Genomic DNA, 14,926 nt, shown 5'->3' with positions numbered 1-14,926 from the left:
TTTATTTTCAATTTTAGAAATCGTAGGTTTAAAGTTAATTCCTAATTGCAACCGACTAGTTATTTAAAAAATAACCAGAGATTAGTGGATGCTTCCCCAGCGAAGTCGCCAATCTGTTTTCTTCAAAAATCCCCCCGGAGGACCCGAAAACATCTTTTTTGTATTTTTGATGAAATATTTTTTATTTTGGATGCGGTGCCGATAAATCGGTCTCATAAACAATTTTGAGTCACCACCCATTATTTAGGCAATGGGACCGTTTTTATAAAAATAACTCCATTATAAACCCAATTTTGTTTCAAGGCCAAATTATTTCAAAAAGACTGGTCAGGCGCACCAATGCGATTTTGGGTAAGGGAATTGGGTACGCCGGCCTGTTGGAAGCCGACGCCCGGAAAACCGTCCTCTATTAACCTATGATTTCTAATTTATTTTAGTTAGAAAAGCCAAATTATTTATTTATTTAAACCCAACCCAAATGAATCGGACCGAGTTCCTATATGGAAAATTATTTAATCATCCCAATCAAATCTAATTATCACATAACAATTATTCAAGTCAAAGCAATTAAACCAAAGCAATTAAACCAAATAAATAAAAGATCCGCTCTTGCCTTATGGTTCAAGGCGGGCGACAAACCGAGTCAAAAATATAAAATAAAATAAATAAATGACCCGCTCTTGCCTTATGGTTCAAGGTGGGTAACAAACCGGATCCAAAAATATATAAATTGATTTAGAATTAAATCCATAAACCAATAAAAATAAAATCATGCATAATTATTATTTAATACCAAAAATATTATTAATGAATATGCAAATTAATCTTAAATATAAATAAATTAGCAAATTTACTCCTAAACATTTAATTATTATTTTTTTTGTCTGAATATGCAAATTGTTAATAAATCTACAAATTTAATTTCATTTTTTTATTTGAATATAAATTGTAAAATTCATATAAATAAACACATAAAATTACATTTTAGTATTTTAAGTTTAATTAAACTGTGTTCTGTTCATATTTGGGCATTCTTAAATTTATTGAAGAAATTAGGTTTTATTTTTGTGCAGAATTTATATATTTTTTTATTATTTCTGGAAAAATCTGGATGAACAGTTACTGTTCATTGAACAAACAGTTACTGTTCATCGATGAACAGTTACTGTTCATCGATGAACAGCTGCGTGATTTTTACCCAGAATTCATTTTTAAGTATTTTTTTACATCATTTCTTGTTTAAATGTGATTTAAGGACATATAAAATGGCCAAATATGAACAGAATACAATTAAAAGAAGCTTAAATTACTAAAACCACAAAAATATGTAAAAACACAAAAAAAAAAATATGTAAAAAAAAAAAACACAAAAAATGTTAAAGAAATTACCTAATCCTCAGATTGAGGATTGTAAATGGATCAAGATCTCCAGAAGCTTTGTTTCCAAGGATTGAAGTGTTCCTTGTTTTTATCTTTTGATTTTTGTTCTCTCTTTTTATGGTTTGATTCACCTAAAATTGATATCTAATGCCAATTTCTCTTCAAATCAACTCATAAGAATTTTTTGAAGAGAAATGTGGCAGCACAGTATATTTTTTAGGGTTTTTGCCATTTGTGGAGTTGTGAAGTTGTGTGAAAATTATGAGAAAGAGATGTATTTATAGAGGTCAAGACACTGTAGCACGGATACTGTAGCACAGCCACTGTAGCGCAGCCACTATAGCACAGCCACTGTAGCACGGAGCTCCCTTTTTTTTTCTTTTCTTTTCTTTTTTTTTTTTTAATCCTTGGATTGAAAGGTTTTTAGATAGCATTAATCCATTCATCCTTGTGTCATCATCGGATCAGGCGGGGCAAAAAAACACGCGTCAACAATGGCATAGCTACTTTAGACTTGCAACATAAATGTCAAATATTCCTTGCGAGGAGACATGTGATAAGCACCCATGCTGACAAAGATTAGAAGACCACGTAACAAATTCAATATAACAGAAATGAGATATTGGCGTAATATTAGGAGATAGCGTCCGGATATCTCTCTCCTGTATTTGCGTAACTTACCTAATGTCCATATCATGTATATTAGGGAAAGCTTCACCCATTAAGCAGGTTAATGCCAATTGAAACAATCTGATACGACTTGAATACAATCACTCGCATGACTATAACAATTCTATAATTATCACAAATGAATCATAAAGTTTTATGGAATTCATTTATTTCAAATAAGGATTATTCTTCTAGTTTTTTAGTGATTTTTTATTTCATTTTTTTTATCATTCTTACCAAATAAATGAATAGAATTGATTCTTATTGCAAGCTATCCCCTTCCCAATTTCGTATAACATCATTATCCCGCACACTAAAAGTAGCGCACCTGTTTGCCATGATGTAAGAGACACTTGGTTGCTGAACTGGCCACCACAAATATGAGCCTAGCTAATGTTCACACTTTATGATGAAATTATACAATTATAGTTTTCCTTCCCTTCAAATTGAGAAAAGAAAGTTAGCTAGCGAAATTTTTTTAAAATTTCTCTTTTAAAGAATGTGAATTTTTTTCTTTTGACCCTTTTTAAATTTTAAACCTATTTAACCCGTTTAACATAAAAATTTGAGATTGTCGGTAAGTGCTTTCTCATAAATTGAATACCTAACCTCGTAAAAATCTTCTCTAGAGCCACTTCCTATGATATTTATTATAAATTATTTGATAGCACTATTAAAACGTTATTAACCTTTGATAACATCATTAATAAATTTCTTATTTTTTTATATTTGCATGAGGTGTTTAGGCCAATGTCCACTGTGTTTAGGTCTGTGTCCATTTTAACGGTCCACGTGTAAACTTGACTAATCTATGCTTGCCCTTGGAGGCAAAAAGCCGAGGCCGGTGGAATTTGCATTGCAGAGAATTAAACTCATAACCTAAATCACAGTAATCAATCTCCACAATTACTCTTTGTCACTGAACTACCATAATTATTTTTAACTATAAGTATTAAATGATATTAAAATAATTTGTCAATTCAGTAGCTATTTAACGGTGTTTCACTGATTGGATTTTTTAATAAAAGTATGTAAAACGTTTGAGATCTTTATTGTGAGGCTTCTTATCTAAAGACTTTAACGTGGTTGAACAAAGTTAGGAAATGAGACATTGCTGGGCCACATTCAAAATGAAACTTAAAAGGAACACGCTTATCCATCATGCAGGGTTGGAGTTATTAGGGTAAACAACAATTTGACCCCTAAATTATGCTCGAATTAACATTTAAAGTCCTCTATATTTAATAAATAATTATAATATCTCTAACTTATACTTTATTTCATTATCGGATCGTTCCGTCCACAAAGTGAGCATATTCTGTCAAAAAAGTGAATATATTCCATCCAAAAAATATGTCTAACTAATAGTAAAGAGTTCACTTTTTAGACGGAAAGACTTAATAATAAGATAGAAATAGAAATTAGAAACGTTATATTTTATTTCTCAAATGAAAAGGACTTAAATGTTAATTCCAACATAATATAGATACTTAATTCTATTGTACCCTAGCTAGTTATTATTGTAGGAAGGGCTTACATGCAAAATGGCCTATCCATACACCAAATCCAATCAAAAATAAGTTTTCCATTAAACAAGAGTATTTTGACCATCCATTTAAAAAAAATGATAAATCGGTATTAATTTTAAAAAAAATACATTTATTATCAATTTATACAGGGAAATCTTATCCTATTATTATTATTTTATTATCACAAGTATATTCATAACTTTTGGACATAAGACAATTCTCATCTTAGAATTCATGGTTATTCTTCCTCATAAGTAATTAGATCGAATCTCGATCTCACATAGATTGTTGACTAATTACTGAACTCAAGTTTACCTTACCATTTGAGATTTTTTTTTTTTTTTTTTTACTTTACCATATGAGATACTCGTTGTAGGGTGGATGCATGGTTGTATAATAATTGAAGTTATCAACGAAAAGTCAATGTAAAGACTTAATTGTGTTTTAAGGGCCTCAGTTCCTACATAAAATATTCAATTAAGGAAGGACTGGTTGTTGGCTTCTGCTTCTATAAATAGGTAAAAAATGATTATTGAAACTCCTACAAGAAACTTACAGGGCAACCTGAGAACACATAGAAAGAAAGAAGAGCCAAGCTTCTTCAAAGTCTTTAAAATGGGATTGTTGAAAAAGAATAATTTTGTTCTGGGGTTATTATGGGTTTCGCTTCTTGATATTCTGGTTCTCTGCATTTCTCAAACACAAGTCCATTATTATGATTTTTATGTACGTAAGAGCTTTTTCTTTCTTTTTTTTTAATTGAAAATTCTCTAACTTCCTATGGCAAAGATGAAAAGCTTTCTTGGGTACTTCTTATGTCTTTCAATTCAAACTTTTAATGATAATTTTTTGATTATATAAAAAAATTAATATTGTCTTTTATATTTTTTTTCTTCAGCTTTAAGATAGAAATATTTTTATTTTATATTTTGTTTCTTCAGCTTTAAGATAGAACATATTTTATTTTATATTGTTTTTCTTCAGCTTTAGACATAGAAAAAATAATATAAGCGTATACACATCAATTTGAGCATCCGAATCTTATTTCTTTCCTTAATATTTAATATTTAATATGTTTCACAATGTTAATGAGTTAGCAGTCCCCAGATTTTAATATGTGAAATATGAATTAATTAATTAATTAATTAATTCTTATGTCACATCTACCCTAACCGGTTTTTTCTAATAATAGCTATTATTATTTTTGTCCCTTTTAGAAAATGTCTTGATTCCGTTTAAAATGTTAAGATATGAACTTTGACTAACAATAGTTGTTTTCAACTGTTTTGGTTTTTATGTTTTTATGTTAAGATATGAACTTTGACTAACAATAGTTGTTTTTATGTTTTCAACATTCTTTTTTTTTGACTAACAATAGAGAAATCTACTGAGTCCGGTTTAGTTGCTTGAAAATATTAAATTTTTCTTTATTTCTATTAATAGAATAAAGTAATTTACTTTTTTTTTAAAATTTTTTTTCTAGTTGGAAACTGACTTTCTGGATGAATGTTATTTTATTTTATTTTATTTATTTTTTTATATCGTTGGTGCAGTTGAAGGAATCAAACTTTACAAAGTTGTGCAGTACAAAGAGCATGTTGACAGTAAATGACAGTTTTCCTGGACCCGTTTTAACTGTTAAGAAAGGTGACTTGGTTTATGTTAACGTTCATAACCAAGGAACATATGGTGTCACCATTCATTGGTAATGGACTCTCTTTTATTCAACATTACATACATATAACTCTTATCTTATGGAATTATAATTTCAAATAATTCATTTTTCTTTCTTACAAATTTTTTACTTGAAGGTATAAAATATTATATTGAGACCATTTGCTGTCAGGGATCGGAAGTCATTTTGTTTTTTTTTTTTTCTTCAAATAGTTATTAGAGGTACACATAACCCAACTGGACGCAAGAAAGATTTATGGGTGGGATAAACATAAACATAACCCGTTAGAAGTACACATAAGTCCACGAGGACGTCTCTGAGTTTGTTTCTGTAAAATAATTTAAAAAAAATATTTTTTATAATTTTTCGTTATTTAAGGTGTTTAGAAACAACGGAAAATATTTTCCTGATCAAAGGAAAATTAATTCATTTTTAAAGAAATGACTTTCCATTTCAAAATCGTAAAAAATTTTTCGGACTTTGACAAATTTATTTTGACTTTGTAAATCTATATTTTTTTCATTTATTAATCATCGGTAGTCATTATCACTGCTCACCGTTAAACACTAGTAGCCACCACTACTATTCACTAGGGACTTTCATAATTTGCATTATTTTCATATTTAATAATAAAATTTTGAAAATACGAAATTTATATTATTATTATTATGATTTTATGAGTTAAAAATTTTAATATTTTAAACTAATTTTCAATATTTCATCCAAACAACGGAAAATAAGTCATTTGGAAATTATTTTACAAAGATAAATTATTTTCCAAAAATAAATAGAGTCATAATTACTTATGCCTATCTCATACACCAAGCGAATCATAATAAATTTAACGGTGATCAAACAATAATAAATTAGAGAAACGAGAATACTTCTAACCATACTTCGGAGATATGTAATCTTTGTAGTATACCAGCTTAGATGTGGTAGGTTTATGGGTCTCATCTTCCAATTAGTTCATTTGTCTCTTTGGAATTGTGTTGTTTCTCTTAAAAAATCTTTACTTCAATCAAATAAAATAAATAAATTTATTAGTTTATTGAAAATTTTGTAAAAAAAAAACCTAATCTTGGTAAAATAAAAGGCAGAAAGAAAAGAACTTTCCAGCTATAATATATATAACCAATAATCAAATATTGATGATTTTATTGACGGATTTATCTATAGGCTATATCAATTACATAAGATGTCAAAACCGTATGTATAATAAATTGGAATTTGGTTTGGAATTGACAGGCATGGTGTGAAGCAACCAAGAAATCCATGGTCAGATGGTCCTGAAAACATAACCCAGTGCCCCATTAAACCAGGAACCAATTTCACTCATGAAATCATATTATCTGACGAAGAAGGAACCTTATGGTGGCATGCTCATAGTGACTGGTCACGCGCCACCGTCCATGGTGCCTTTGTCATTTTACCTCCGGATGGCAAATACCCATATCAAAAGCCTGACGTTGAGCAGTTAATTGTGCTTGGTTAGTAAATTCATTTTATTATGATTTATGATTTTTAATGTAATTGAAAATTTTGAGCATGACAGTAATATTAATCTTTTATATGGTTAACTAATTTAATGATCTTTTATTTTCTAATAATGAAATTTGTAGCAACTTGGTATAAGGGAGATGTGATGGCCATCTATGAAGAGGCTATTGAAACTGGTGGCAATCCAAATGTATCAGATGCCCATACCATTAATGGTTACACAGGAAATTCAACTGACTGCCCTACTGGTAAATAAAATAATAACAAGATTAAGATTTTAACTTTCCTTTTTTTTTTTTTTTTTTGGCGTTTAGAAAGGTCGAATGGTCAAAATACTATGAGTTACAAAATATGTGAATATCTGTTTCATGTCTAGGTGAGTTTATGTTTATATATATATATATATATATATATATATATATATACCACATGGTATCTCTAGTCTTTTAGGTTAAGTTTAATCTTATTCGCACCGCTTTAAACTATGAGGGGAAACACTATCAACGGAAACTTTCTCCATTCACAAGTATCGAATACTCAAACTCTTGTTTAAGAGATTTGAGTCCTTTCAAGAATTACCTATCGATTAAAAATATTAATCTTTTATAATTATTTTATATTGTTATTTGCCCCAATTGTAGTTATTGGATTTGCTTTGCTATTGTTTATTTTTTTTAACCAACTAGAAGTCACTTATAGTTTTAGCATAAACTTGCCTACACATAATTTGTTGTATGGATGGATGGATACATAAAGTATAGCTAATCCTTTCCCTAATATTAATTTTTATTTATGTTAGGCATCTTTTATTAAATTTGATGAAAATTTTCTATCATATGGGAATTTTCTGTTTATATTAAAGTAGAATTTGATTGTTTGAATTGAAAAGTAACAAAATAATTTCCAGATACTTTTTTAAAACTTTGCTGATTAGAACTTTTAGCATAAATTTCAGTAACTTTCGATTTATAATTGACAAACAGATCACAACAACTACAATCCTTAGTTTTTTTTAGTATTTTTTTAAAAGTCAAGCAGTGAATAATTCTTGACGATATCTATATCTATACAGGAGAAAATTTTCGGATGCAAGTTTCATCTGGAAAGACATATCTTCTACGGATAGTAAATGCAATAATGAACGAAGACCAGTTCTTTGGAATTGCCAATCACAGTCTTACACTTGTAGGAATGGATGGAGCTTACACAGAACCTCTCATGGCAGATTACTTAATGATAACACCAGGACAAACAATGGATGTTCTCTTCACTGCGAACCAAACACCAACCCAATATTACATGATTTCAACTCCATACTTCGATGGTTTTGCAGAGTTTGATAACAGCAGCGCGAAAGGAATTATTGAGTACACGGGAAATTATACTCCACCATCACCAATTCCTTCCCCAACACTTCCTGAATTGCGAAATGCAACTTCTGCCTTAAATTTTACCGCTTCTTTGAAAAGCTTAGCGAGTCGAAACTACAACGTGCCTCAAGTTGTTGACAGACACATTTTCATAGCTATCTCCTTAAATGTCTTGCCTTGCCCAGATGGTCAAACCTGTAAAGGTCCCCCTGTTAACAATACCCAGACCATTATTTCTGCTAGCTTGAACAATATAAGTTTCCAAACTCCGCAAATTGATATTCTTCAAGCATATTACAGGTATTTTTTTTTAATAAATTACCCATAGTGTATTAGTTCTGGCAGATCCCAGCTTTAATACATGTAATGAAATGTTGAAACATTTTTGCAGAAATATCAGTGGCATTTTCGATCGGGACTTCCCAAATCAGCCAAATCTATTCAACTTCACAGGAGATGTGACAAATATATCACAGTACACAACACAAGGGACGAAAGTCCTAACGGTAAATTATGGTGATGCAGTTGAAATTTTATTCCAAGGAACAGCAATTCAGTCACCAGAAAATCATCCAATGCATCTTCATGGCTTTAGCTTCTATTTGGTTGGAATTAATTCTGGTAATTTCAATAGTTCCCAAGACCCCAAAAATTACAATCTTAAGAATCCACCCTTAGTTAATACCGTTGGTGTCCCCAAGAGCGGATGGGCAGCCATCAGATTTGTTGCTGATAATCCTGGTGAGTTATATGAAATGCATATACTGCTGTTATTTTTATTAACTGATTTTAATTTCAAACAACTCTTGTTTCTCAATTAATCAGTAAATAATAGTTGCAAATTTAAAATGAAGATTTGTGTTTAAAGTCCCTTCAATTTTTAGCTAGAGTTATGTTATTGGACCACCAATATATATTACCCATGTGCACTCCACTTTCATTTTATTCAAATAAATATAATTGTCATGTATATTTAAAGGCTAATATTGGATTTACATATACCTGGTGTATGGGTATTGATGGAACATGCCAGTGAAAATTATCCTTACTTTATCCTTTTTTTTTATTGAATGGTTAGAAAAACCCTTATCTAAATAAAAAATTATATTTCATCGATTTAATTTATAGAAATACTTACTCACATCCGGCGTGTTTAAGTTTTTTGATTTAAAGGATGATATTTCTATCTATATACGGAAAAAAAGAACAAAAACAGTAACATTTTTTAAAAAACTTTTTTTTTTTGATTGGTTTGTCATATGCCACCAGTTATGCATGAAGTGTAGGCAAAAAATTTCCTTGGTCCATGAATATAGGCGTAGAACGAATCTAGGCGTCAATCCGGGCAGGATAAGTATTACTCTAATCTTTTAGAATTTTTGTAACATGAAAGGAAGAATTTTCAAGTTTAATCTCTTTTCTTGTTTTTTTTTTTTCCTCGATTAAATTACTGGAAAATTTGAAAACTTTATTGCATTGGCTTCTACTTTAACTGTCTTTTTCTTTTCTTCTTTGCAATTATATATGATATGAACTTAAAGTGGGATAATGGTTCACAGTCATATATTCAATTTTAAACCTGTGAAGTTGCAAATTTAAAAGATTAACTGAAATTAATCGTTATAGGCTATAATAAAAATTTTATAATTATAATTGATATTGTTTGTGCAGGAGTATGGTTTATGCATTGTCACTTGGAACGACACGCAACATGGGGTATGGACACTGTGCTTATAGTGAAGAATGGAACCACCAAAGAAACAAGCCTCAGACCACCTCCTGTTTACATGCCTCCATGTTCTGCGTCCTAATTTGAACTATAGATACCTTCGTATATGATATATAATTTATTAGTTATATGTCTATAGCCAATTTGATTGGTTATATTTTGAATATAATATTTCATGTAATAAATATTTTATTATTAATAATAAAAGACATTTATCTTTTTTTATATTATATTGATTGAATCTTGGTAAAAGATAAAATCCATGAAACAATACTGCTTTGTAAAATAAATTATAATGTGGTTATAATTATGAGTTTTATTTTGCATAAAGTAATGTCTCTAAATATTTCTGGTCAATGTTCTCCTCATCATTGGACGATGATTAGAGGTGTTGAGATTGGTACATATTATGTTTTTTTCTGAGGAAAACAGTTGTTCCCATATGTTGAGAGATATGTGATATTTAGAATTAATATGTAGGTGCTTGTTGTTTAAAAAAGTCCACTGAATTGCCTACATGAGAATTTCATATTGAGAGTTAACTGTGTTTATGGAATATTCAAATGATGGTTGTATAAGAATTCCATATGGAGAGTTACATTTTATGTTCTTTCTATTGGCTCAAGGTCAATTTTATCCTAAGATTTTGATGATGATGCAAACCAAAAAAATTTAATATTATTGTCGTGCTAAAGTCTTTTTATGCAGAAATTATTTGAAGAATTAAAGCACCTACAATCCAAGATTTTTATTTGAAGACCATGAAGTTTAATGAAGATATTTTGTATTGATTAGTTTTATAATAGGTCTTAAAAAATTATTGTAGGATTGAGAGTAAATAATATTATAAGCATAAATTTATTTTATTTCTCTCTCAAATATTATTTTTAAAATGCTTTTGAATAAATTTATTAAGAGGAGATAGCCAAAATCTTTGCTTTTCACGTTTTTCCATTAAAAGATTTTTGGAGTAAACCTCCTTGGTGACTATTAAATGAAATTCTGCAAAAAGTAATTTCTGATCTGACATAGCTGACAGTTTCTATTTGTAAAGATAAATCTTTCCAGAATTTGATCAATAAAAGGTAAGGGAAAATGATCCTTAAGGGTGGCTTTATTTAATTTTCTATAATCAATGCACATTCATCATCCCATCACAACTCTAATGGCAATTGTCTTGTCATCTTCTTTTTAACTATAGTGATTCCTCCCTTTTTAGGCACTACATGAATTGGACTGACCCATTGACTGTTGGAAATAGGATAAATGATACATGTGCCTAACAACTTAGGTATTTTCTTTTTAACTACTTTAAGATTTTGGTTTAGTTTTTTTTATGGCTCAATTGAAGGTTTAAATCCATCTTCAAATAAAATTCTATGCATGCAAATTGATGAACTTATACCTTTTATGTCTTTAATGTTATACCTTAGGCTATTCCTATGTTGTTTAAGCAAATGCAACAATTTTTCTACTGGATCAGCATTTGAAGAAGAATTGATTATCACAAGGTAAGTATCGTCAGGATCGAGAAATGCATACCTGAGTTCCTTAGGTAAGGGTTTCAGTTCTACCTTTTGTATGGTCTCTGCAGTCGGTGGCGTGTTTGGATCTCTTGTTGATAAATCATCGGGTGGAGGGTCTATTTCTATCTGTTTAGGATCTCCCTCATCATCATTGTAAACAGTTAGAATGAACTTGTCGAGGGGATCCTTACAGATTTTCCTACTAATTATCTCCTTTGAACTTTTATCAACAAAGTCAACTCTTAAACATTCTGCATTTTTCGCTGGCTGCTTCATCATATCAAGCAGGTTGAAGACTATTTCATCTTCTCCTACTTTCAAGGTGAGTCTGCCTTCTTTGACGTTTATAAGAGCTCCAGCAATTGCTAGGAAGGGTCAGCCTAAAAGGATGGGTGTTGGTGTATCCTTTTCCATCTCAGTACTATGAAATCCACCGGAATATAGAATTTGCCAATTTTGACTGGGACATCTTCTATAATTTCGCTTGGATACTTAATAGATCGATCAACTAGTTGTACAACAACACGAGTTGGTCTGAGCTCTCCAATGTTGAGTCTATTGAAGATAGATATTAGCATCAGGCTAACACCGGCTCCTAGATCACATAAGGCTTTGTTAATCTTTATTGCTCCAACTTCACATGGAATAGAGAAACTTCCTGGATCTTTCATTTTTGGTGGCAGCTTATTTTGGATCATTGCACTGCAATCCTCCATAAGTGCTACCATTTTTAACTCTTCCATCTTTAATTTTTTCATCAGAATTTCTTTCAAAAATTTGGCATAGGTAGGCATCTGAGTCATGATATCAGTGAATGGAATGTTGATGTACAGTTATTTTAGCATCTGTATGAATTTCCTGAATTGTTTATCTAGATTTGTCTATCAGAGTCTTTGGGGAAATGGAATGGCTTTCCTCTCAAAAGCTCTTATTCTCCTTTGAATGACTTCTTCTTGTCTTTTCTTTCTTGTCTCCTCGTCTGCTTCTGATGCTTCATCATGCTTTTTGTTTTCTGGTTTTTCTTCTTTTGATTTCTCCTCTTGCTGCATTGCTCTCTTCAGCTCTTCTAGAGTCTTTCCACTTCTAAGATAGGTAGCATTACATTGCTCCTTTGGATTTGGTTTTGGTTCGCTTGGAAGCTTACCATAGGCTTTGCTTCTGTCACGACCCTTTCCGTGGGCCGGACCGGCACTAGGACCTGGGTGGGCTTAAGGCCCCCGAAGCCCGTAGTAAGCCTATACTATTTAAAACTCGCATTCTACTCACAATTGTGGATTCAGGCCCAATAATTTATTTCACAATTATATCCAAAGTACAACCCAAATAATAAATGTCTATACTCTATTTATTCATTTACAACCCAGTTGGAATACAATTACGGAACTCTACTCCATAATTCACTATCCTTTGCATTTACATATTCAATGCAACGATTACTGCTCCTATCGATCCGTATCTCGTTCGATTGGACTCCAGGATTCTTCTTTCCATCTATTACCTGGGGAGGTTGGAAGGGGGGGGGGGTAAGCACTAGACTCGTGAGTAGGATTAGATAACCCTCTCACCCCACACAATCATACAAATGCTAAAATATTTTTTATTTGATCATCGATGAGTTTTATGATCACACAGATGCTAAAATATTTTATTTGGTCACGATTAATTTTAGGATCATGCAGTGTCACACAAATGGCAATACATCAGCAAATCACAATTCTTATCACCTTCATATAATCATATCACGTGGAAATTAGTCAGTGGAGTCACCGAAACCCGATGAGCCGTCCTCACACATGGCCCATCCACTCACATGTGCACCAGGGAGCCAATCCCCCATTCTGGCTGACCGGTATAATCCTCACACGACCGGTCCTCTCATTATTTTGCCAATCTCTCTCTTTTCTTTTTCTTTTCTTTTTTTTTTTATATATTTATATATATATACATACATATATACCAACAGGAGGCAACCCGGTCGTCTCCATCAAATAGAGATCATCAGGCGCTCAAGCAGGAGGCCACCCTGCGAGCTGCGATCAGATCTAAATTATCAGGTGCGCCCAAATAAAGAAGCCAACCTGTGGTCTTCCAGAATATACAGATCAGAATAATAGGTGCACATGGGGGCGCCGATCTCCCATTTACCCGGCTAACAAAAATCAGAATTAGGATCCATATAACAGAAACAGAATCAGAATCAGAATCCATATAACAGAATCAGAATCAGAATTAGGATCCATATAACAGAATCGGTCTCACAAACCCATGGTGACCCACTTCATCCCAATTCCACACAAACAAGGCACAACATTATCACAACACAAGTAATCAAGCAATATTTAATATCAACAAGTAATGCAGCACCGTATGGCCATAATGCATGATAACATTTAGCCGTGAATGCATGAATGCAGGCGGATGATACAAGTTATCTAACACTACTCACCGTTCTTTACTGTCCTTTAAAGGACTATCTTTATTTTTGCACACTTCCAACATTTGTCTTCACCTTTTCGGACTTTACAAACATCTAGAGAAATAAGAAAATTCTAAATAAGAGGTCTTATTCGAGAAATGTATCTTACCTTAATTATTAGTTTTGGTTACTCACATATCAAACTAAACTGCATATTTATATATATATATATAGTTTCCCTATTTATTTATTTATTCTAATTTATAACCTTTAAATAAATCTTCTAATAATATTAATCATAATAATCATTAAGAATAATAAGAATAATGCTGATATTATTCATTGTGTAGTATTTTAGCATGAGAATAATATTAATAACGATAATAATAATAATAATAAGAATAATAATAATACCAATTAAATTCTCCTTTATATTAACCTACAAGAATATTTCCATAATACCATTAGTTACCGGTCTATACCATAAATTATCATCCCTCCTATTTATTTTTCTTAAAAATCTGAAAATTAACTTATATAATTATTGGCTAAAATTTTCATTTCAATATCAATTTTATAATTAATATTCATAAACTATATTTAGCAATATTCAATTTAACTCACTTAATTACTCAATTAATTCATTAATTCAGGATTTATTCGAAAATTGCGAATTGAGTCTTAGAGTGTACCGATCGAAAATCGGATTTGATTTTCGTGATCCGCGCGAAGAGGAGATCATTCTGCCTCTCGGGGTCCTCGCCGGACCACCGCTGTCGCCGCCGTGCACGGTGGCCGGAAAATTTAACCTTCGCCAAAATTGACAAACAATACATCATTTTATTCGTTTCGATGAGAGGATCACTAATATGTGTTCAAATCAAGGTGGGTGTGAACCAGTTGGCCGGAAATTGACCGGAAAGGTTCGGTGATACCCATTTTGGGTTTTTCGATTCCGGCTATTACAGTCGACGAGGAGGCCATCAAACGAAAGAGGAAGAAGAGAGGAGTCATTTGGTACTCACCTTGCGCTCAAAGCTTGCCTGAAACGGCGTGAATCGTCGGAGAAAGGTGTCGCTACGGTGGCCGAAACTTCAAGCTCTTCCCCTTCAAAATAGACGCAGTTTCAGTT

General features: G+C 31.5%; 2 protein-coding genes across 2 annotated transcripts; one reads left to right on the top strand and one right to left on the bottom strand.

Moving 5' to 3' along the window:
- The first annotated feature begins 4,114 nt into the window (after positions 1-4,114).
- On the top strand, positions 4,115-10,082 carry LOC105637109 (putative laccase-9). Its single transcript, XM_089725629.1, has 7 exons — positions 4,115-4,304; positions 5,132-5,283; positions 6,502-6,743; positions 6,876-7,001; positions 7,826-8,423; positions 8,515-8,864; positions 9,795-10,082. Exons 1-7 carry the CDS (start codon positions 4,194-4,196, stop codon positions 9,932-9,934), a joined length of 1,719 nt encoding a protein of 572 aa, XP_089581755.1. The 5' UTR covers positions 4,115-4,193; the 3' UTR covers positions 9,935-10,082.
- Positions 10,083-11,186: 1,104 nt separating this feature from the next.
- On the bottom strand, positions 11,187-12,106 carry LOC149493684 (uncharacterized). The gene is made up of 2 exons (XM_089726305.1): positions 11,830-12,106; positions 11,187-11,743 (listed from the first exon to the last, which is right to left on the bottom strand). Exons 1-2 carry the CDS (start codon positions 12,104-12,106, stop codon positions 11,187-11,189), a joined length of 834 nt encoding a protein of 277 aa, XP_089582431.1.
- Positions 12,107-14,926: the final 2,820 nt, after the last annotated feature.

The sequence above is a fragment of the Jatropha curcas genome, chromosome 9 (assembly GCF_041381405.1).
Source record: "Jatropha curcas cultivar XTBG-Jc1 chromosome 9, XTBG_Jcur_1.0, whole genome shotgun sequence".
Taxonomy (NCBI): Eukaryota; Viridiplantae; Streptophyta; class Magnoliopsida; order Malpighiales; family Euphorbiaceae; genus Jatropha; species Jatropha curcas.
Note: the sequence above shows the minus strand (reverse complement) of the source record. Positions and strands in the feature narration are given on the sequence as shown.